The 22,548-nt window shown below is 41.0% G+C and overlaps 1 protein-coding gene across 5 annotated transcripts in view; it reads right to left on the bottom strand.

Moving 5' to 3' along the window:
* LOC105464101 (nucleoporin 214) overlaps positions 1 to 22,548 on the bottom strand; it is a 113,159-nt gene that overhangs the window by 66,323 nt on the left and 24,288 nt on the right. For all 5 annotated transcript variants that reach the window (XM_071078447.1, XM_071078450.1, XM_071078449.1 and 2 more), the window contains exons 15-21: positions 20,482 to 20,568; positions 20,131 to 20,280; positions 18,996 to 19,154; positions 11,472 to 11,575; positions 7,778 to 7,960; positions 6,644 to 6,729; positions 6,455 to 6,538 (exon numbers count right to left, since the gene is read on the bottom strand). In XM_071078447.1, the coding sequence (XP_070934548.1) occupies positions 6,455 to 6,538; positions 6,644 to 6,729; positions 7,778 to 7,960; positions 11,472 to 11,575; positions 18,996 to 19,154; positions 20,131 to 20,280; positions 20,482 to 20,568 (853 nt within the window). The remainder of the gene's footprint in view (positions 1 to 6,454; positions 6,539 to 6,643; positions 6,730 to 7,777; positions 7,961 to 11,471; positions 11,576 to 18,995; positions 19,155 to 20,130; positions 20,281 to 20,481; positions 20,569 to 22,548) is intronic.

Genomic DNA, 22,548 nt, shown 5'->3' with positions numbered 1-22,548 from the left:
GAAGGCAAAATTCCTCCCCCGAAACTTTTTTCTTTTTTGAGACGGAGTTTTGCTCTTGTTGCCCAAGCTGGAGTGCAATGGTGTGATCTCAGCTCACTGCGACCTCTGCCTCCCGGGTTCAAGCGATTCTCCTGCCTCCCCTCTTTTTTTTTTTTTTTTTTTTATTGTGGTAAAATATAACATAAAATGACACCACAGTCACCATTTTAAAGTGTACAGTTCCATGGTGTAAATACATTCCTAATGTTGTATAACTGTGACTACCATCTATCTCCAGAATGTTTTCATCTTCCCAAACTGAAACTTCATCCCCATGAAACAGTAACTCCCCATTCTCCCTCCTCCAGCTTCTGGCAGTTTCTAGTTCTGTCTCCACGGTTTTGACTACTCTAGGTACAGGGAGGTAGAATTTAACAAGACAATTTTAATGTTAATATGAAAATGTAAAACACCAAGAATGCCAAAACATTCTAGAGCAGGGGTCAGAAAACTACAACCATAGGCCAGCTGTCTCTTTGTAGAAATACAAAGTTTTGCTGAAACACAGACATGCCCCTCTCATCACATGGTCTGTGGCTGCTTTCCCATTATAATAGCAGAGTTAGGTAGGTGCAGTGGAAACCACAGCGCCTGCAAACCTCAACTATTCTCCAGCTGGCCCCTTATGGAAAAATCTACCAACCCCTACTCTGAATTGTAGAACTTTCTGCAATGATGAAATGTTCTTTATATGTGTTTGCCATTACAGTAACCATTAGTCACATGTGCCTGCTGAGCACCTGAAATGTGGCTACTAGGATTGCAAAACTAAATTTTAAATGTTACTTTTATTTTTAAAATTTATATATTTATTTGAGACAGGGTCTCACCGTGCCTTTCCTAGGCTGGTCTTGAACTCCTGGGCTCAAGTGATCCTCCTGCCTCAGCCTCCTCAAGCAGCTGGGGTTACAGGCATGCACCACCTTGCCTTGCAATTTTATTTAATTTAAATGTAAGCAGAGGCCGGGTGTGGTGGCTCACACCTGTAATCTGAGCACTTTGGGATTTTTTTTTTTGTGACAGTCTCACTCTGTCGCCAGGCTGGAGTGCAGTGGTGCGATCTTGGCTCACTGCAACCTCCACCTTCCGTGTGCAAGCGATTCTCCTGCCTCAGCCTCCTAAGTAGCTGGGACTACAGCTGCGTGCCACCATGCCCAGCTAATTTTTTTGTATTTTTAGTAGAGATGGGGTTTCACCATGTTGACCTGGATGGTCTCGATCTCCTGAGCTCGTGATCTGCCTGCAGATCCAATTGTGAAAGGCAAACTTTAATGTTTCCGGAAGATAATAAAGGTACATACCTACTTTCATTACCTAGAGATAGAAGATTTCTTAAACAGAACACAAAAAGTACTAACTATGAAAGAAAAGGCTGAAGAATCTCACTATTTCACAATTAAGAACTTCTGATCGACAGGCTGGGCACAGCTGCTCACACCTGTAATCCCAGCGCTTTGGGAAGCTGAGGCAGGAAGATCACGTAAGGCCAGATGTTCAAGATCAGCCTGAGCAATATAGCGAGATAATGTCTCTACAAAAAAATAAAAAACTAGCTGGGCATGGTGGCCTGGCCTGTGCCTATAGTCCCAGCTACTCAGGAGGCTGAGGCAGGAGGATTGCTTCAGCCAGGGAGGTTGGGGCTGCAGTGAGCTATGACTGCACCACTGTACTCCAGCCTGGGCAACAGACCAAGACTCTGTTTCTAAAAACAAAAACAAAAAAGAACTTCTGTTCACCAAGACATAAGAGGGCAAAAAGGCAAAGTGAGTATCTACAACTCATAAAACCAACAAAGACTGGTCTCCAGAATTTATAAGAACATTTACAAATCAATAATAAAGAGTATTTAATAATAAATGAATGAACAAAAGATTTAATTCGGTACTCCACGAAAGAAGGTATCTGAACGGTTAAAACACTTTACAAGAGTTCTACCAGAATAGTTAAAAGAAAAGAGACTGACAATATCAAGCTTGGCAAAGATGTGGAACAACTGTAACACTCATCTACTGATGATAAAGTACAACCACTTGGTAAAACTGCTTGGCAGAATCTATGAAAGCTGAGCATATGGACAGACTATGAGCCAACAATGCCACTCCTACCTATGTAACCAAATGAAGGGTACATATGTGCTCTGAGAGACACACACAGGAATATTCAGAACCACCTTTTCTGTAATAGCTATAAACTGAAAGCAGCACATGTCCAACAGGAGAATGACTAAACAAATGCAGCATACTCATACAATAGAATCCTATATAGAGCAACTAAAATAATAGCTAGAGGCACCAACACGGATGGATCTTACAAGCCTGACGTGGAACAAGAGAAGCCCATTTAGAGACTAAGTGAATGGATTTATGTGGTAGGCAAAACCCAAACACAGGCAAAACCAAATTATAGTGTTTTGGGAGGTATGCTTACATAGTAAAGCTCTGAGGGAAAACAAAGAAAAGGAGACTAAAGAGAATGACAACTTATGCAATGCAGAATCCTGTACTGGATCGTAGATCCAATCAACGTGTAGGGAGTGGGACAGCTGGCAAAATTTGAGTCTCAACTATATATGAGATAACTGTATACGTTAAATTTTCTGAACCTGCGAACTGTATTATGATGTGTACGAGAGCACCTTTATTCTTGGAGGACACATGTTGAAATATTTAGGAGTAAGGGGCGTTGTCTTTAACTTATTCTCAGATAGTTCAGCAATAATTGTGACAAACATTAGCAAACATGAGTGAGGGGTAAGCAGATGCTTATTGTACTCGCAGTTGGAAGTTTGAATTTTTTCAAAATAATAAATTTAAAATAACAAAAAATGTCAAAAAAAAAAAAAAAAGGCAAAGGCGAAACTCACATAAGCCCATATAATGGTGCCTTAGGGGAGGAAGGAAAACCGGGGTATGCAAGAGGGCTTCTAAAAAATGGCAATATTCTGTTTCTTGACCTGAGTAGAGGCTACAGGGATATACGTTTTAGTTTTGCGCACTTTATGTGTGTTGTTTTTCACAATTTAAAAAATTAAAAGTGTTCACATGCTGAGTTATTCTTCCCAGCATGCACACTAATATTAAATGAGTATCATGTGCGGTTATCTGCTTCATGTCTGAATTCCTCCTCTTAAATGAAAAGCTTCATGTGGGCAGAGACCATGTTTCTCTTATTTACCACTGACTGGAACAAACTAGGCAATCATATTCATTGAATGAATGAATAAGTAAATTCCATAAATCTCACTTCTAAGGACTCTTATCTAAATATATAATCTGATGTGGGTTAAAGATTTGTGAATAAAGACATTCTGAGTAAAATTTTGGCAACAAGATTAGCAACAGGCATTATGGCCTTCTAATACAAGGAAATATTATAATGTCTTTATAAGGCATGTGTTCAAAGAACATTTAAACACAGAAGGCAGAGGAAAAGCTTACGATTTTAACTTTAAATTTTTTTCCAAGTTTTAAAATTTGGTAAAATATAACAAAGTTTACCATCTTAAGTGTTTTATTTTATTTATTTATTTTTTTCCGAGACGGAGTCTTGCTCTGTCGCCCAGGCTGGAGTGCAGTGGCCGGATCTCAGCTCACTGCAAGCTCCGCCTCCCGGGTTCCCGCCATTCTCCTGCCTCAGCCTCCCGAGTAGCTGGGACTACAGGCACCCGCCACCTCGCCCGGCTAGTTTTTTGTATTTTTTAGTAGAGACGGGGTTTCACCATGTTAGCCAGGATGGTCTCGATCTCCTGACCTCGTGATCCGCCCGTCTCGGCCTCCCAAAGTGCTGGGATTACAGGCTTGAGCCACCGCGCCCGGCCTCTTAAGTGTTTTAAAGTGCACACTTGTTGTGTAATCATCACTACCATCCACCTCCAGAAGTATTTTCACTGTGCAAAACTGAAACTCTATACCCATTAAACAACAACTCCCCATGATCCCCACCTCAGTCAGGGCAACCCCTATTCTCGTTTCCATCTCTATGAATTTGATGTCTCTAGATACTTCATATAAGTGGAATCACATAGTATTTGTCTATTTGTGGCTTATTACACTTAGCACAATGTCCTCAAGGTTCACTTATATTGTAGCATGTGTCAAAAACTCCTTTTTATGGTGGCTCAAGCCTGTAATCTCAGCACTTTGGGAGGCCGAGACGGGTGGATCACGAGGTCAGGAGATTGAGACCATCCTGGCTAACACGGTGAAACCCCGTCTCTACTAAAAAAATACAAAAAACTAGCCAGGCAAGGTGGCGGGCGCCTGTAGTCCCAGCTACTCGGGAGGCTGAGGCAGGAGAATGGCGTAAACCCGGGAGGCGGAGCTTGCAGTGAGCTGAGATCCGGCCACTGTACTACAGCCTGGGCGACAGAGTGAGACTCCGTCTCAAAAAAACAAAACGAAACAAAACAAAAAAACTCCTTTTTAAAGGCTGAATAATATTGCTTTGTATAGACAGACATTTTGTTTATCTGTTCATTCATTAACAGACACATTGTTTCCACCTCTTGGCTATTATCAATAATGCTGTCATGAGCATGGATACAAAAGTATCTCTTTGAAACCTTGTTTTCAATTATTTGGGGTATATACCCAGAAGTGAAATTGCTGGATCATCCAGTGATTACATTTTTAATTTTTTAAGGAACTACCAAACTGTTTTCTACAGTGGCTTTACCATTTCACATTCCCACCAATAGTGCACAAAGGTTCCACTTTTTCCATATCTTCACCAGGACTTATTTTCTGTTTTTTTTTTTTTTTTTTTTTAATATAAGGGCTAATGAATTTTAAATCAGAAAAAAATCAAGACACAAAACTGTTATAATCTCAATTTCATTTTAAAATTAATCAGATTTACATATGCAAAGAAAAAAGTTTGGAACTAAACCAAAATAACTAAGTGAGGCCATATCTGGGTTGAGAGAGTGATTTTTTAACTTTTTAATTTTTTTTAAAGATTCTGTTGCTCAGGCTGGAGTGCAGTGGCATGACCATAGTTCACTGCAGCCGCAGGCTCAAGCAATCCTCCTGCCTCAGCCACCCAAAGAGCTAAGATTACAGGTGCATCTCACCACACTCAGCTAATACCTTTTATTCTCCTTTATACTTTCCATATTTTTCCCAATTACCTACCAAGAGAATGTATTCTTTAGATTAAAAAAAATTATTTAAAAATTCACTTGTCTGTGAGTACAAAAAAAAAAAATCAATAAGATTAAAATTCTTTCAGTTATTCTGATTACCAAAAGCATTTGTTATTGGCATTAAAAAATTTTAACTGAAAACAGAATCTCAAAGAAAACTTTGGATATAGGTACTAAAACAAAGCAGTTATGCCTAAAGTTGTTTGTCACAAATTTTTCTTTAAATTCAAGTTATTATCTAGATAATGTAATGGGAAAAAAATCTTATTTCATCAGTTATATGGCTTCTTTACAGCAAATTTTTTTTTTTTTTTTTTTTTTTTTGAGATGGAGTCTGGCTCTGTAGCCCAGGCTGGAGTGCAGTGGTGCCATCTCGGCTCACTGCAAGCTCCGCCTCCCGGGTTCACGCCATTCTCCTGCCTCAGCCTCCCGAGTAGCTGGGACTATAGGTGCCCGCCACCACGCCCGGCTAATTTTTTTGTATTTTTAGTAAAGACGGGGTTTCACCGTGTTAGCCACGATGGTCTCGATCTCCTGACCCCGTGATCCGCCCGCCCCGGCCTCCCAAAGTGCTGGGATTACGAGCCTACCATGCCCGGCCTACAGCAAGTATTTTTAACCACCATTGCTTAATCATACTTTTTTCTTCTTTTTTCATAAAAGAATCCTTTTTTGGCAAGGCACAGTGGCTCACACCTGTAATCCCAGCACTCTGGGAGGCTGAGGTAGGAGGATAACTTGAATTTAGGAGTCTGAAAACAGCCTGGGCAATATGGGGAGACTCTGTCTTTTTTTTTTCTATTATTTATTTTCTATTCTATTTATTTATTTTCTATTATTTATTTGTTTTTTAGAAAGCCTTTTTCCCAAATGCAAACTTACTCAAAACCCAAAATCAGAAAAGTAAACCTTCTCTGGCTAAAGCAGAGGCTAGAATCCAGCTCAGGCTACCTCAAACCCTTATGAATCAGTGCCATATAACTTGAGGACTGCAGAAAACAGTGTAAAAGCCAAAACAACTACCTTGCTGCTTCATCAAGTATATATAAGCTGCTTTTTATTCCAATATTCAGATTAACAACAGATTCTGGGGACATCTTCTCTATCCCCTATTAAGAACCAACACACACACAGTTACACACACAGAGCACCCTAGCTCGCTCTCTCTCTCACACAAACACACACACACACACACACACACACCCCCCCCCCCACACACACCCCCACTGCACCCTACCAGTACGTACAGACCCAGTTACCAGTTCTCTTTACCTGGAGCAGTGGATCTCACTGGTGGGGTCTTCCTCTTGGCCAAGAAGTTTCTCAGTTGTGCCTGTTTCATGGGGGACAATTTAGCTGCAAGAAATCCATAAACCCATAAATGATTAAAACTCAGTTTTTAAGATATCAGTAGCTGGAAGAGAACAAAGGGAGTTAAAACACTGGGAAGGATGCAATTACCTGGTACTTTGGGCAAGGATTTGGTGTGAGATTCTATGGTGGTTTTTAACAAAGCATTGCGCAGGCTTTCAAGGTCACTGTCAAAACTGAAACAGGATAGTGTTACATACAGACCAACTAAGAGCAGAAAGATCTGAGGCTGTCGGGTGTACACTATCCTCCTAAATATAAATGCAAGACATAAGAATATCCCCTATATATAAACATGCCATCTGACCAACTGATGGAATTAATCTAAAAGAAGTGAGATCACAACCACATTCTATACCATCTCCACCCCAAACACAACATGATGGTGCCTCAGTAGAAAAAGTAACTAAAATCTACACATTTGGCCTAAAAGCATAAACACAAAACCATTTTGGTAAACTTGGTTGGGCATGGTGGCTCACGCCTATAATCCCAGCACTTTGGGAGGCGGATCACGAGGTCAGGAGATCGAGACCATCCTGGCTAACACTGTGAAACCCCATCTCTACTAAAAATACAAAAAAATTAGCTGGGTGTGGTGGCGGGCGCCTGTAGTTCCAGCTACTTGGGAGGCTGAGGCAGGAGAATGGCGAGAACCCAGGAGGCAGAGCTTACAGTGAGCCGAGATGGCGCCACTGCACTCCAGCCTGGGCAACAGAGCGAGACTCGGTCTCAAAACAACAACAACAACAACAACAACAACAACAACAACAACAACAACACCATTTTGGTAAACTCAAGGTAAACTGTCCATCTGCCAGGGTCTGAAAGTCCCCACATTCAAGCAGAATGACAAATCCGGGCTTCAGAAACAACTCAGTCAACTTAATCCTATCAGTTGACTTTCAATCAACCATGACACTATTACTATGGTGTATCACTTGCTCTGATACATTCAGCACCCATTTCATCAGTGTAATACTTTACAGACTTAATTTAACTCCCAAACAATCCCATGAACCAGGTTTGTCATCCCGATTTTTTAAGCAAAGAAACAAAGGATCAGAGAGGGTGGGACCCTGACCAGGATCACAAAGGTGAGAGACAACAGAGTCACCTGCAAACCCACATCTGAACCACTCTAAGACTACCCCACATTACTCCCTAAATGTTTGTTCATGCATTCATTCACCCATATTTATTGAGTGCAAGTCCTCTCTACACCTGTGAATGCTGCTCTGGGAAGGAACAGCCGAGGGCAGGCTCCATGGGGAAGTCTGGTTGTAAAGGCGGAGCTGCTGAAGACTATCCACCAGGTGATTCAGCCTCTTCCTCTGTTGGTTGATGATTTCCCGGTTATTGGCTAGGGTGTTAAACAGTGTCTCTCGCTCTGGCACAAGCAGGTGCCTGTTGACAACAATGAGAAAAGAATTAAACATGAATGGTTCAAGTAAAGGAATCTCCCAGTAAAAAACAAACAAGACTACAATGGTAACAGTAAAAACGATAAAATGGAAAACCAGCACTGGACAAGAACCATCAAGAAATTACTAGAAAATAAAAAGGAGATGAAAGCCTAATGAAAATAAAATGGTATGTGGAGAAAACAGCTAGAAACAGGCATGCCAGGCCTGTAGCTAAGGATAAATTAGGTGACACCTGAGAGAGGCCCTAGGAAGAAAAGGGCAAGAGTGAGGTGCGAGTCAGGAACAGGGTCAGCTTTCTACTTAGAATTTATCTGTTTTTCTGAATGTAAATTATATCCAATTAAAAACAAAAACAAAAAACAGGTTCACTGGAAGTCTATGGGAGTCAGTTAATTCTTCAGACTATCGTCAAAAAATAGTGGGAGAGCATCAGGTTTAGTATCAGGGAGGTAACCTGCCCAAAAGAACTAAAACAAAACAGGGACAACAGTAGCTGCCTCTGGGAAGTAGGTCTGACTGCAGAGGGGGACAGGTCTATTTGCTTCTGCTTTTCAGTAGAAATCTTTAAGTTGCTCTGAAATTTTTTTCTGACTGCTTTAATTTGCAGAGGGAATAGGAAAAACCATATAAATAAAAACAAAAGGAATAATGCCACATCAGTTACAAACGAAATTTTCTTTGCTATGGTATGTCAATACCGTCATGTGCCACATAATGACGTTTTGGTCAATGATGGACAGCATATACAACGATGATCCAATAAGATTACAGTAGAGCTGAATTCCTATTGCCTAGTGATTTGTGTTACAATTGTCTATAGCACAATTGTACAAAACCATGCTATACAGCAGGGGTGTCTAATCTTTTGCTTCCCTGGGCCACACTGGAGGAAGAATTGTCTTGGGCCACACATAAAATATACTAATGCTAGCTGATAAGCTTAAAAAAAAAAAAAAAAATCTCATAATGTTTTAAGAAAGTTTACGAATTTGTGTTGAGCTGCATTCAAAGCTGTCCTGGGCCACATGAAGCCTGCAGGCCAAGGGTTGGACAAGCTTGCTGCATGGTACTGTAGTCTAGGAGCAACAGGCTATACACCATAAGAGCCTAGGTATGTAATAAGCTATGTCATCTAGGTAGTAAGTGCACACAGTATAAGTACATTCTATGATGATCATACAATGACAAAATGGCCTAACAATGAACTTCTCAGAACACATTAAGCAACAAGTGACTCTATGTATATTTTGCCTCTTAACACAAATCACGGAATGAAAAATGCTTGCTAAACAGAAACCTCTGGATTTATTTCCTCTTTTCCCATTATCTCTTTGAGTTCAGGGTTGACTGAATGACTGCCTCTGGTAACAAGGTAGTTCAACATACAATTTTTAAAAGGCATTTCAGGCCAGGCATGGTGGTTCACGCCTGTAATTACAGCACCTTCGGAGGACGAGGTGGGCGGATCACGAGGTCAGGAGTTGGAGACCAGCCTAACCAACATGGTGAAACCCCATCTCTATTAAAAATACAAAAATTAGCCGGGTGTGGTGGTGCACGCCTGTAATCCCAGCTACTCAAGGAGGCTGAGGCAGGAGAATTGCTTGAACCCCGGAGGCAGAGGTTGCAATGAGCTGAGATCACGCCACTGCACTCCAGTGTGGGTGACAGAGCAAGACTTGGTCTCAAAAAATAAAATAAAGTAAAATAAAAAAGGTATTTCAATAGGGTACATACAAGGTAATATTCAGGGATGGCCCTAAAACAGAGAAGTGCTATCAAAATAGAAAATTATACAGATTTAAGAATTTGAACTCTGCAGAAAGAGAACTCAGAAAAGCATAAGTAGTAAATCCACAGAACTGGTACAAAGGGAAAAAAAAGCCTGGCTTCTCTTTAAGCATCATGCACTTTCTTACAAGGCTAACTTGTTAATTATCAAAGAGAAATAGAACCATTGAGCAGAGCAGAATGTACCCACTGTCAGGTTACACCATTGTTTCCCTTGTGGGAAAGCAAACCATATGGCTGAACATGAATCAGAACCAGGTGTGTGTGCTGGCTCTCTAATGGGACCCCACTGCCCATGGAGACAAGTGCTCCAGTCCATGGGCCACAGGAATCCTCCATGTAGGTAGTGGGGGAGGAGAGCTTCTCACTTCTATCTCCCTGTACCTATAAATGCTGCAAGCTGAGGGTTCTCCAGTTGGGATTTTTAGCCTTTCTCCACATAACACAATGTAATTTATTGAATTCTGCTTACTAAATTATAAGTGTATTATAGTCCTGTCCCTGATATCACAACCAGGTTGTCCCACTGAAAAGTACATCAAATAGACCATTTCTTGGTTTGTTTTCATACAGGGCTAGCTAATCTATTAATCAAATGTAGGTGTTTCAGAAATCTAACATTTCAGGGCTGATTTGTTTTTCAAATTTCTAATGGGCACTTCACACTTTCATGGGGCACAGCATTCTATTCCTTGTGGAAAATATGTGGCTTAAAACCAAGTATCTAGGGATAAAAAACTATGCTAAAAGGTTTTCCCATTACTTTGCTATCATTCCTCTCATCCTTTTAATTATCCACACTAATTACAAATGTTTTCTCAAAAAGAAAATCTGAAATATACAGAAGAGTATTAAGGAAAATTCTCCTTAATCCTGTTTTACAGATATAACTATGAATATTTTGATACATCGATATACTTTTGTACCTCCACATTGTTATTAGCCAATATGCTTTTGTCTTTTTACTTATTAAATTTTTATATTACATCTAATAATTATAGCAAAAGTTATATATTCTACACATTTTGTAGAACATAGAATACATATTCAATATATTAAATAATTTATTGGAGAACATGCTAGTCAATGGTTACAGGGTATTCTGTAGTTAAGAAAAAAAGTGACCATATTTATTTAGCTACTCCTGTACCTTTAGATAATTAGGTTGAATACAATTTTTCACTATCATAAATTATATCGCAATATAAACTGTTTTATGTAAATTATTGTATCATTTGTTTCTGTAGAAAAATATTTCAAGTAGAATGACTGTTAAAAAGAATGAACATTTTGTAGGGATTTTCTTTTTCCTTTTTTTTTTTTTTTTCATACACAGCTTTGCTCTTGTTGCCCAGGCTGGAGTGCAGTGGCACACAATCTCAGCTCACTGCAACCTCTGCCTCCTGGGTTCAAGCAATTCTCCTGCCTCAGCCTTGCGAGTAGCTGGGATTACAGGCATGTGCCACCATGCACGGCTAATTTTGTATTTTTAGTAGAGACAGGGTTTCTCCATGTTGGTCAGGCTGGTCTCAAACTCCTAACCTCAGGTGATCCACCTGCCTCAGCCTCCCAAAGTGCCGGAATTACAGGCATGAGCCACTGTACCCGGCTGGGGATTTTCATAGGTTCCTAAATCACCTTTTTAAAATGGCAATAGCAATATCTATTCCAACACATTGCAGATGAGAGATCTCACTCACCTTTGTTTTTTCTTTTGTTCCAGATGCCGATCCCACTCCAAGTCTAGAACATCATTCACATCTTGGACAGCAAATTTCACATACTGATGAAGGCGCCGAATTTCCTATAAGAAAAAAATTAAAAGGCAAATGACTTGTTTTTCTGATAGTTTGGGGGAAAATGTATCAAAACAGTCAAAAGAATTCTAAAATACTTCTATATTAAGAACCATAATGAACAAGGAAATCAGAATAGGTTTTAATACGATTATTAAAATTATATAATTAAAATGAGGCCAGGTGCAGTGGCTCAGGCCTATAATCCCAACACTCTGGGAGGCCAAGGCAGGAGGACTGCTTGAAGCCAGGAGTTAAAGATCAGCCTGGGCAGCAAAGCGAGAATCTGTCTCTAATAATGCATAAAAATAAAAAAAGTTACATTAAAAAAACTTTATAATTAAAACGAAAAACAAAATCGGCTGGGCGTGGTGGCTCCCCACTTTGGGAGGCTGAGGCGTGAGGATCACTTGAGGTCAGGAGTTCAAGACCAGCCTGGCCAACATGGTGAAACCCCGTCTCTACTAAAAAGACAAAAATTAGCCAGGCAGGGTGGCAGGTGCCTATAATCCCAGCTACTCAGGAGGCTGAGGCAAGAGAATCGCTTGAATCCAGGAGGCAGAGGTGGCAGAGACCTGGTACAATGAAAAGGGAAACAGAATGGGTGTGTCTGCCTAGGTCCCCGGGGAACAAATGTTCTTAATTCTCATTTCTCAGTTCCATGGTCTGGGAATTTTCCATTCCATTCTGGTACTCAGACAGTGCATCCATTTAGATTTTGCTCCCCCACCCATAAAATTAACTGTAATGGAGACAAACAGTGCTGAAAATAATTCTGAGCCTATCTATTCACAGCATAGAACCTGTAAGTCATCTTCCCAGTTGAGAAATACTCATTTGTTCACAAAAGCAAAGAACAGTATTAGCACTAAAAACTGAATCTGCCATTATTTAAAATTTTAGCTATTTAACTTATTATAGGCTTGCAATAATTTTATTTAAATTTTGGGCGACTGTTAACCTTCACGGCTATGCAACTTGATTCTCAAAAATTAAAAACAGGCCAGGTGGCTGGGTGCTGTGGCTCACACCTGTAATCCCAGCACTTTGGGAAGTTGAGGTGGGCGGATCACCTGAGGTCAGGAGTTCCAGACCAGCCTGGCCAACATGGTGAAACCCCGCTTTGACTAAAAATACAAAAATTAGCTGGGCATGGTGATGCACGCCTATAATCCCAAGTACTTAGGAGGCTGAGGCACAAGAACCACTTGAACACGGGAGGCAGAGGCTGCAGTGAGCTGAGATCGTGCCACTGCACTCCAGCCTGGGTAACAGAGCAAGACTGTCTCTAAACAAAAAAACAGGCCGGGCATGGTGGCTTACGTGTGTAATCGCAGCACTTTGGGAGGCCACAATGGGTGGATCACTCGAGGTCAGGAGCTTAAGACCAGCCTGGCCAACATGGTGAAACCCTGTCTCTACTGAAAATACAAAAATTAGAGCTGGGTGCAGTGGCTCATGCCTGTAATCCCAGTACTTTGGGAGGCCAAGGCAGGTGGAGCACTTGAGGCCAGGAGTTCGAAACTAGCCTGGTCAACACGGTGAAACCCCATCTCTACTAAAAATACAAAAATTACGCGGGTGTGGTGGTGCGCACCTGTAATCCCAGCTACTCCAGAGGCTGAGACAGGAGAATCACTTGAACCTGGAAGGTGGAGGTTGCAGTGAGCTGAGATCACGCCACTGCACTCCAACCTGGGCGACAGAGTGAGATCTTGTCTCCAAAACAAAACAGAAAGAACAAAAATTAGCTGGGTGTGGTGGTGCACGCCTGTAATCCCAGCTACTCAGGAGGCTGAGGCAGGAGAACTGCATGAACCCAGGAGGCAGAGGTTGCAGTGAGCTGAGATTGCACCACTGCACTCCAGCCTGGGCAACAGAGTGAGACTGTTTCAAAAAAACCAAAGGCCAGACACAGTGGCTCACACTTGTAATCTCAGCACTTTGGGAGGCCAAACCAGGAGGAGTGCTAGGGCCCAGGAGTTCAAGACCTGCCTGGGCAACAGAGCAAGGCCCCATCTCTACAAAAATGTTAAAAATTAGCCAGGCAAGTCCGGGCGCGGTGGCTTACGCCTATAATCCCAGCACTTTGGGAAGCTGAGGCGGGCGGATCACGAGGTCAGGAGATCGAGACCATTCTGGCTAACACAGTGAAACCCCGTCTCTACTAAAAAATACAAAAAAATTAGCCGGACATGGTGGTGGGTGCCTGTAGTCCCAGCTACTTGGGAGGCTGAGGCAGGAGAATGGCGTGAACCCGGGAAGCGGAGCTTGCAGTGAGCCAAGATTGTGCCACTGTGCCACTGCACTCAGGCCTGGGCCACAGAGAGAGACTCCGACTCAAAAAAAAAAAAAAAAAAAAAAAAAAAATTAGCCAGGCATGTGGTGGCGTGTGCCTGTAGTCCTGGCTACTTGGGAGGCTGAAGCAGGAGGCTCACTTGAGCCCGAGTTTGAGACTGCAGTGAGCTAGGATCAAGCCACCACACTACACACTCTGGCCCAAGCAACAGAGAAAGACCCTGTCTAAAATAAAAAACAAAAACAAAAACAAAACAGAGCTAGACAAGGTGAGGTACACCTATAGTCCCAGCCACTCAGGAGGTTGAATTAGGAGGATCCCAGGTCCAGGAATTCAAGGCTTTTGTGTACCATAATCATGCCTGTGAATAGCCATTGCACTCCTGGGCTACATAGCAAAACTCTGCCTCTTAAAAAAAAATAAATAAATAAAACTGAGGCATTCAATTAAGTATGTCTACAAATGGAGATAATGTGCTATACACTAGGAAAAGCAGTTTACATCTATAGAGAGATCTTATTATGTTTAAATGTATTTTCAAAATTATTTGTGTAGCCAGAGAAATCAGACAAGAGAAAAAATAAAGGGTATCCAAATTGGTAACGAAAAAGTCAAATGGCTGCTGTTTGCCAATGTTATGATCGTGTACCTAAAAACCCCTAAAGACTCATCCAAAAAGGTCCTAGATCTGATAAATGAATTCAGTAAACTTTCAGGATACAAAATCAATGTACACAAATCAGTAGCACCGCTATACAACAAGAGCAACCAAGCTGAGAATCAAATAAACAACAACCCCTTTTACAACAGCTGCAAAAAATAAAAACCAAAAATCAAAAACAAAAACAAAACCCCAAACTTAGGAATATACCTAACCAAGGAGGTGAAAGACCTCTACAAGGAAAACTACAAAACATTGCTGAAAGAAATAATAGACGACACAAACAAATGGAAACAACACAAACAAATAGAAATACATCCTACGCTCATGGATGGGTAGAATCAATATTGTGAAAATGACCATATTGCCAAAAACAATTTACAAATGCAAGGCATTTCTCATCAAAATACCATCATCATTCTTCACAGAACTAGAAAAAAAAATCCTAAAATTCATATAAAACTAAAAAGAGCCCACACAGTCAAAGCAAGAATAAGCAAAAAGAACAAATCTGGAGTTATCACATTGTCTGACTTCAAACTATACTACAAGGCTATAGTCACCAAAACACCATGGTACTGGTACAAAAACAGGCAGACAGACCAATGGAAAAGAATAGAGAACCCAGAAATAAAGCCAAATTCTTAGAGCCAACTGATCTTCAACAAAGCAAACAAAAAACATACACTGGGGGAAGGACACCCTATTCAACAAATAGTGCTGGGATAACTGGCAAGCCACACATAAAACAATGAAACTGGATCCTCATCTTTCACCTTATACAAAAATCAACTCAAGATGGATCAAAGACTTAAATCTAAGACTTGAAACCATAAAAATTCTAGAAGATAACATCAGAAAAACTCTTATAGAGGCTGACTTAGGCAAGGAGTTCATGAACAAGAATCCAAAAGCGAATGCAGCAAAAAGGTAAATAAATGGGACTTAAGTAAGCTTCTACACAGCAAAAGAAATAATCAGCAGAGTAAACAGACAACTCACAGATTGGGAGAAAATTTTCACAAACTATGCATCTGACAATGGACTAATATCCAGAATCTATAAGGAACTCAAATGTATCAGCAAGAACAAAACAAACAATTCCACCAAAAAGTGGGCTATGGACATGAACAATTCTTAAAAGAGACACAAATGGCTGACAAACATACGAAAATACGCTCAACATCACTAATTATCAGGGAAAAGCAAATCAAAACCACAATGCAATATCATCTTACTTCTGCAAGAATGGCCATCATTAAAAAATCAAAAAATAATAGATGTTGGCGTGGATGTGGTAAAAAGGGAATACTTTTACACTGCTGGTGGGAACGTAAACTAGTACAACCACCACAGAAAACAGTATGGAGATTCCTTAAAGAACTAAAAGTATCTACCATTTGATCCAGCAATCCTACTACTGTGTATCTACCAAGAGAAAAAGAAGTCATTACATGAAAAAGACACTTGCACACTCATGTTTACAGCAGCACAATTCGCAATTGCAAAAATATAGAACCAGTCCAAATGCCCATCAATCAACAAGTGGATAAAGAAAATGTGACACACATATATACACTACTACTCAGTCATAAAAAGGAATGAAATAATGGCATTTGCAGCAACCTGGGAGGAGCTGGAGACCATTATTCTAAGTGAAGTAACTCAGGAATTGAAAACCAAACACCATTTGTTCTAATAGGATCATAAGTAGGAGCTAAACTATGAGGATGCAAAGGGATAAGAATGATACAATGGAACGGGTGCAGTGGCTCACACCTATAATCCTAGCTTTCCAGGAGACCAAGACGGGCAGAACACTTGAAGTCAGGAGTTCAAGACCAGCCTGGCCAAAACAGTGAAAGAGGATGCAGTGACCCAAGATCACATCACTGCACTCCAGCCTGGGTGACAGAATGAAACTGTCTCTAAATAAATAAATAAACAGAATGATACAATGGACTCTGGAGACTTGGGGGGAAGGGGGTGCAGTAAGGGCTAAAAGACTACACACTGGGTACAGTGTACCACTGCTTGGGTGATGGGAGATCAAAATCTCAGAAATCACCACTAAAGAACTTATCCATGTAACCAAACACCACTTGTTCCCCAAAAATTACTGAAATTTTTAAAAATTTAAAAAAAAAAAAAAAAACATAATTGTGGATAAGGGTATATGTCCCATCTGAAAAAGAGAAAATGTAATTTAAAAAGAGCCAAGCTGATTCAAGAGAAGTAGAAATAACCTTAGTAGCAAATGTAACTTTCAACTTAATACTTGATGACTACAGAAGGCTCTTTCCTTTGATCTCTTCAGATACAACCACACCTCTGTGTTAGCTGCTGCTGTTTCTTTGGAATGCCTTCCCAATTGTGTCCACCAGCCAAAAACAATTATTCTTTTAAAGCCTAACACAAATACTTCTTTTCTCTGGCACAGCTACTCCCTCACCTGTGGTCCCATAGCAACATATCCCACACTACATTTACATGTTCATCTTTCTGTCACTTACCCAACTGCAAGAATTGTAAACCTGCGTGAACTGTAAACCAGACTCTTGAGTACGAGTAGAGGCTCTTGAGTCAGACTGCCCAGGTTCAAGGTTTCAAGGTTTATTAGTGGTAAAACCTGGGCAGTTTCAGTTATCTTGGTTTCATCATCTGTGCATTGCCCACAGTAAACACTCAATACATGCTGACTAGTATTACCTACTTAGCACCATGAAAAAAGAAAATTATTCCCTTCTGAATAAGCATTCCCCTAAAGCTGTATGCTTTCCTCTTAGTTTGTTAATAGAGAAATAGGTGGAAAGGCACGTAGGAAGAACATGTAGCTAGGACGCAGAGTGGATGCCTGTAATTTGATAAGCAGTAGGCAGGCAGCACTCTCTCGCTGAGAGGTAATAGGTAGAAGGAGGATGCATCAGGAATACCAGAGGGCTGCAGATCACAGTAAGGGCTCTGCAATATTGTTGAAGAAGGAACCTTTCTTTTTTTTTTTAATTTTCAGTAAGTTGACCAGGTGTGGGACAGAAACACTGGGGAACAATAAAGCTTGCAGCCTCAAATTATCTGAGGCAAGAACGATTCATCACACCCGCAAACCCCACAGATGTCATGAGGAAGACCAGAAATGCCACTGAACCCTTCCCGCTGGAATGCCAGACAAATGTGAGATAGCAGAAGAGAAACCCCACACTAAGGTCAGTGACATAATGATTCGGTGTAAACTAAAAGATGGAAAGCAAAATCCAATTAGTGAAAGCAGAGATTAAGAATAATTAAGAATGGTGGCTCACACCTGTAACCCCAGAACTTTGGGATTACAAAGGCAGGAGGATGACTTGAGCTCAGGAGTTCGAGACCAGCCTGGATAATGTAGTGAGACCCGATTTCTACAAAAAATTTAAAAATCAGCTGGGTGTGGTGGCACACATCTGTAGTCCCAACTATGTGGGAGGCTCAGGTGGGAGGATCACTTGAGCCCAGGAGGCTGAGGCTGCAGTGAGCTGTGATGGTGCCACTGCACTTCAGCCTGGGCAACAGTGTGAGACTCCGTCTCAAAAAAAAAAAAGAATTCAAAAGAAAAGCTAAAGTGTGGCATACAGAAAAGAGCTCAGGCAAATGGAGGTTTCAATTCTGGTTCCCCTTTTCCTAGCCAACATGACCTTGGACAACCTACTTAGCCTATGAAATTTAATTTCCAGTTAGCTGTATAATGGGGCTACAGGGACCAGTAACTCTTACCTTGCAGAGCAGCTGGCTTTGAAGGCTAGAAATAATGCGTAAGAAACACCTAGCAGATTAAATGGCACTCAAGAAATAGTTGCCACTTTAATAACTACTATTTATAATTCAACATATAAATATATGTTTCAACAGAGTACTCTATATCAAGCTTAAGGTTCAATAAAGAATTTTGGCCAGTCACACCTGTAATTCCAGCACTTTGGGAGGCCAAGGCAGGAGGACTGCTTGAACCCAGGAGTTCCAAGACCAGCCTGGGCTGGGTAGCATAGTAACAACTTGTCTCTCCAAATAAAATATTCAAAATTAGCCAAGTGTGGTGGCACATGCCTGTGGTCCTGGCTACTCAGGAGACTGAGGCAAGAGGATCACGTAAGCCCAGGAGGTCAAGACTGCAGGGAGCTGTGATCACACCATTGCACACTAGCCTGGCAACAGAGTGAGAAGACCCTGCCTCAAGAAAAAAAAAAATTTTTTTTAATCTATTTTTTAAATGAAAAAAATTACATAATTACATGAAGTGCACTGTTTTTTTTTTTTTTTTTTTTTTTTTTTTTTTTTGCCACAGTTAAGGAAGTTTATGGGAAGTATGGTAAATTATAAGCAGAAAATCAACGACTTCAAAAAGAGCCATCATCCATATCTATATGCAAAAAGAGGTAGCAATTGTTACATGAGTTTGTTTTTAAATCTTTTAAATAGATTTACATAGATCTCCTACCTGAAGCTGAGCTTCACTCTTGGGATCCAGTGGTCTTTTATAAAGCAAATGCAGATAACCAGAGTCACGATTTCTTTCATTTTGTTCTCTGGCTTCCTCAACACCAGCAAAGCCCTCAAGTAAAGTTGTTTTCAGGCTACTTATATCTCCATGAAGCGACTAGAAAAAGTACAATAATGCGTTGATGCAAAAAGTTGTTAAGTCCAAACCTTTCTGTTTGGATCAAGGAAGGTGGTGTTTCTCAAACACTGAACACAACGAACATATGAATATACTAAACTCATGTAAAAAAAGAATTTAACTGTTTAGAAAGACACTAATGTTCTTTTTTTACATTTATTTTTCATCTCCATTAAAAAAAAATACATTCTAACGACTGAAAATGCAGAAAATACAAAAAGCACGGGCTCTAATACTACTATGTGAAGATAATTACTGCTAACACTCTAAAGAACTTTCCTCTTTCCAAACATGCTATTTAAGACCCGAACTCTGGAATCAGACAGTCTGAAGCAGAATCCTGGCACCACCACTTGCTAAGTGGGTGACTTTTGACAAATTTACCTAAGCCTCAGTTTCCTGACTTGCAAAATAGAGAAAGTAACAGTATGTATGACACAGCAAAGTTGTGGAGGATTCAGTGAGATAATACAAGTGATGTGTTTGGCACAGTTCCTGGCACACAGTAAGTAGTAATAACAGTAACAATAATTAACACTATTAACACCAAACATTTAATATTTTCATACTGCATATGTCCTAAAATATCCTTTTTAAAAAATCTAATACTTTAAGATAGTAAAATTTCAAATATACCTAAATTAAATTAACAACTATAATAAACTTTATGGAGTGCATAGCATGTGTCAAAGGGGTAGAAACTCACTCCACCTTATGGATCAGAAAACCAAAAAACAGAGTAACTAGGTTAACTTGCCCAAAGTCACATAATTTATTACGTGCTGAAGGTAGAATCTGAACTCAGGGATTCTAGGCAAGCTACTCAGTCATGTTAAAAAAACAACAACATTGGTGGTCCTTGAAGAAATAAAGTAAATACACGCACGGAGTATTAGGAGAAAAAAAAATTGTTAAAATGCAATTCAACTCAGGAAAAGTATCCATAAACCCAAACCTCTGTGGTCTCTTTAATCTCCAAAAGAAAGGTATGTAAGTCATCTGATTCTGTTCGTAGCATCTTCATTTCCTCAGAAGTGCCCACTTGGAAACAGGCTTTGGAAGTTCGGGCTTTTAACTCTTCCAACTCCTTCTGAAAGTGTGCAATCTGTAGAAGACACAAGTGAGGAACTACTCAGTCTGAAGGACAAACAGTAATGTCATTGCTACTGTGCTTACTAACTGCTCAGACTGCTGGGATGGGTCATGCTTCAGTGCTAGAATGAACTAGTCATATAGGGGTTGGCACTCTGACCCATTCAAGTCTGTCAGCTACTTCCAGAAAAACATCCTCAGGAAGCAAATTTACCTCCTCCCCAATTCCAGCCATCACAGGATCTGAATCTTTCCACTGATGTCCCTGCTTTTCTGCAACAGCAGGCTGAAGTGACTTTGCCTGAAATGGAAGGCAAAAGGTTTAAAAATTGATCCTATATAAGCCATAGCTGCTTTTTTTTTTTTTTTTTTTTTTGGCGGAGTCTGGCTCTATTGTCCAGGCTGGAGTGCAGTGGCGCAATCTCGGCTCACTGCAAGCTCCGCCTCCTGGGTTCACACCATCCTTCTGCCTCAGCCTCCCGAGTAGCTGGGACTACAGGTGCCCGCCACCATGCCCGGCTAACTTTTTGTATTTTTTTTTTTTTTTTTTTTAGTAGAGACGGGGTTTCACTGTGTTGGCCAGGATGGTCTCGATCTCCTGACCTCGTGATCCACCAGCCTCGGCCTCCCAAAGTGCTGGGATTACAGGCGTGAGCCACTGCGCCCGGCCCAAGCCATAGCTTCTATACGCAATTATATCAGTGCCTATTATAGGGAGTGGTGCTCCTGTAACACAGCATTGTTTCTTCACTCATTCTAACGAACCCTTATTTATAGGATCTCTACTTTGTTTAAGGCAAGTTCTAGACAGTGTAGGTAGAGGTGAACAAGTAGATGAGGGCCCAACTCTCATGGAACTTACCTCCTACTAGGACATGCTAAATAATAAAATATAAACACATCTGATAATTTCAGTTGGAGAACAAACAGGAAAACATAAAGAGAATAAAAGAGGGCACTACTTCAGATGAGATGCGGGCTGCCCTCTGAACTGAGGCTGCAAGCAGAAAGCAAGCTATGGGATCTGCAGGAAGCACCTGCCAGGCAGCAAGGAAGGGAAGTGCAGAGGTCTCAAGGCAGGAGAAACCTTGGCAAAGAAAAAAAGTAAACATGGGCTCTGTGAAGTCAGGGCGGACGCTGGAAAGGGCAGGGGTGGGGTCAGGAAGGCAGGCCAGGGTAGGTCATGTAAGGTCACAACAAGGAGTTTGGGTTCTATTCTAAAGGTGCTGGAAAGCTACTACTGGTGTTTTAGGAGAGTTTAAATCTCCTTTATGAGTTAAAAGATCTCTCTTGCTGCTATCTAGAGCAGGGATAGCAGAGAGAGTACTCAAGAGGTTAACAAGGTGAGAGGTGGCAACAGCTTGACACAGGATGCTAGCAGGGGGACAGAGCTGTGGCCTTATGACATGTGACACAGCAGAGGGTAGAGCTGACAAGACCTCCTGCCAGCCTGGACTGGGGACAGGTACCGTTGAAGAGAGGGATCTAGGATGCTTTGGGGCTTGGGACTTGTGCAAACATCTGGTTTGTTAGTGCTACTTATTCATTGGAAAAGGACTAGCCTCTAGAGGAGACAGAAATCAAGAGTTCTGCTTTAAAGATGCTATAATTTGAAATGCCCTTTAGACTATTTGATACTTAACAACGATTAACACTAAAGAGGTCTTAGACTGCATCAGCATTCATTAACAGCAAACATTTATCTGACAAACACTGTGTGTCATCCATCGTGCCACAAGCGTGAACTGTGACCTGGGCACTTACTATGTACCCAGTACAGGTGTGTGTTAGGGTAGGAGAAGGGTTGGTTAGGGGGACACAGAAAGGAAAAGACATAACTCTCGTTCTCAGGGCACTCAAGTAATCACGTGGGAAACAGACATACAATTCTCTTTACATTACACCATAAAAATAAACTGAGATGACGGACTACAAATCTAAATACGAAAGATAAAATAACAAAGCTTTTAGAAAAACATCTTTTGACCTTGAAATAGAAAATGATTTCTAAAACAAAACAGGAAAAACATTAATCATAAAAGAAGAAAAACTGATATACTCGTCGGGCACGGAGGCTCACGCCTGTAATCCCAGCACTTTGGGAGGCCGAGGCAGGTGGATCACGAGGTCAGGAGATGGAGATCATCTTGGCTAACACCATGAAGCCCCGTCTCTACTAAAAATACAAAAAATATTAGCCGGGCGTGGTAGCGGGCGTCTGTAGTCCCAGCTGCTCGGGAGGCTGAGGCAGGAGAATTGCGTGAACCTGGGAGGCGGAGCT

This window comes from Macaca nemestrina, chromosome 14, assembly GCF_043159975.1.
Source record: "Macaca nemestrina isolate mMacNem1 chromosome 14, mMacNem.hap1, whole genome shotgun sequence".
NCBI classification, from domain to species: domain Eukaryota; kingdom Metazoa; phylum Chordata; class Mammalia; order Primates; family Cercopithecidae; genus Macaca; species Macaca nemestrina.
This window is presented reverse-complemented; position numbering and strand designations above follow the sequence as displayed.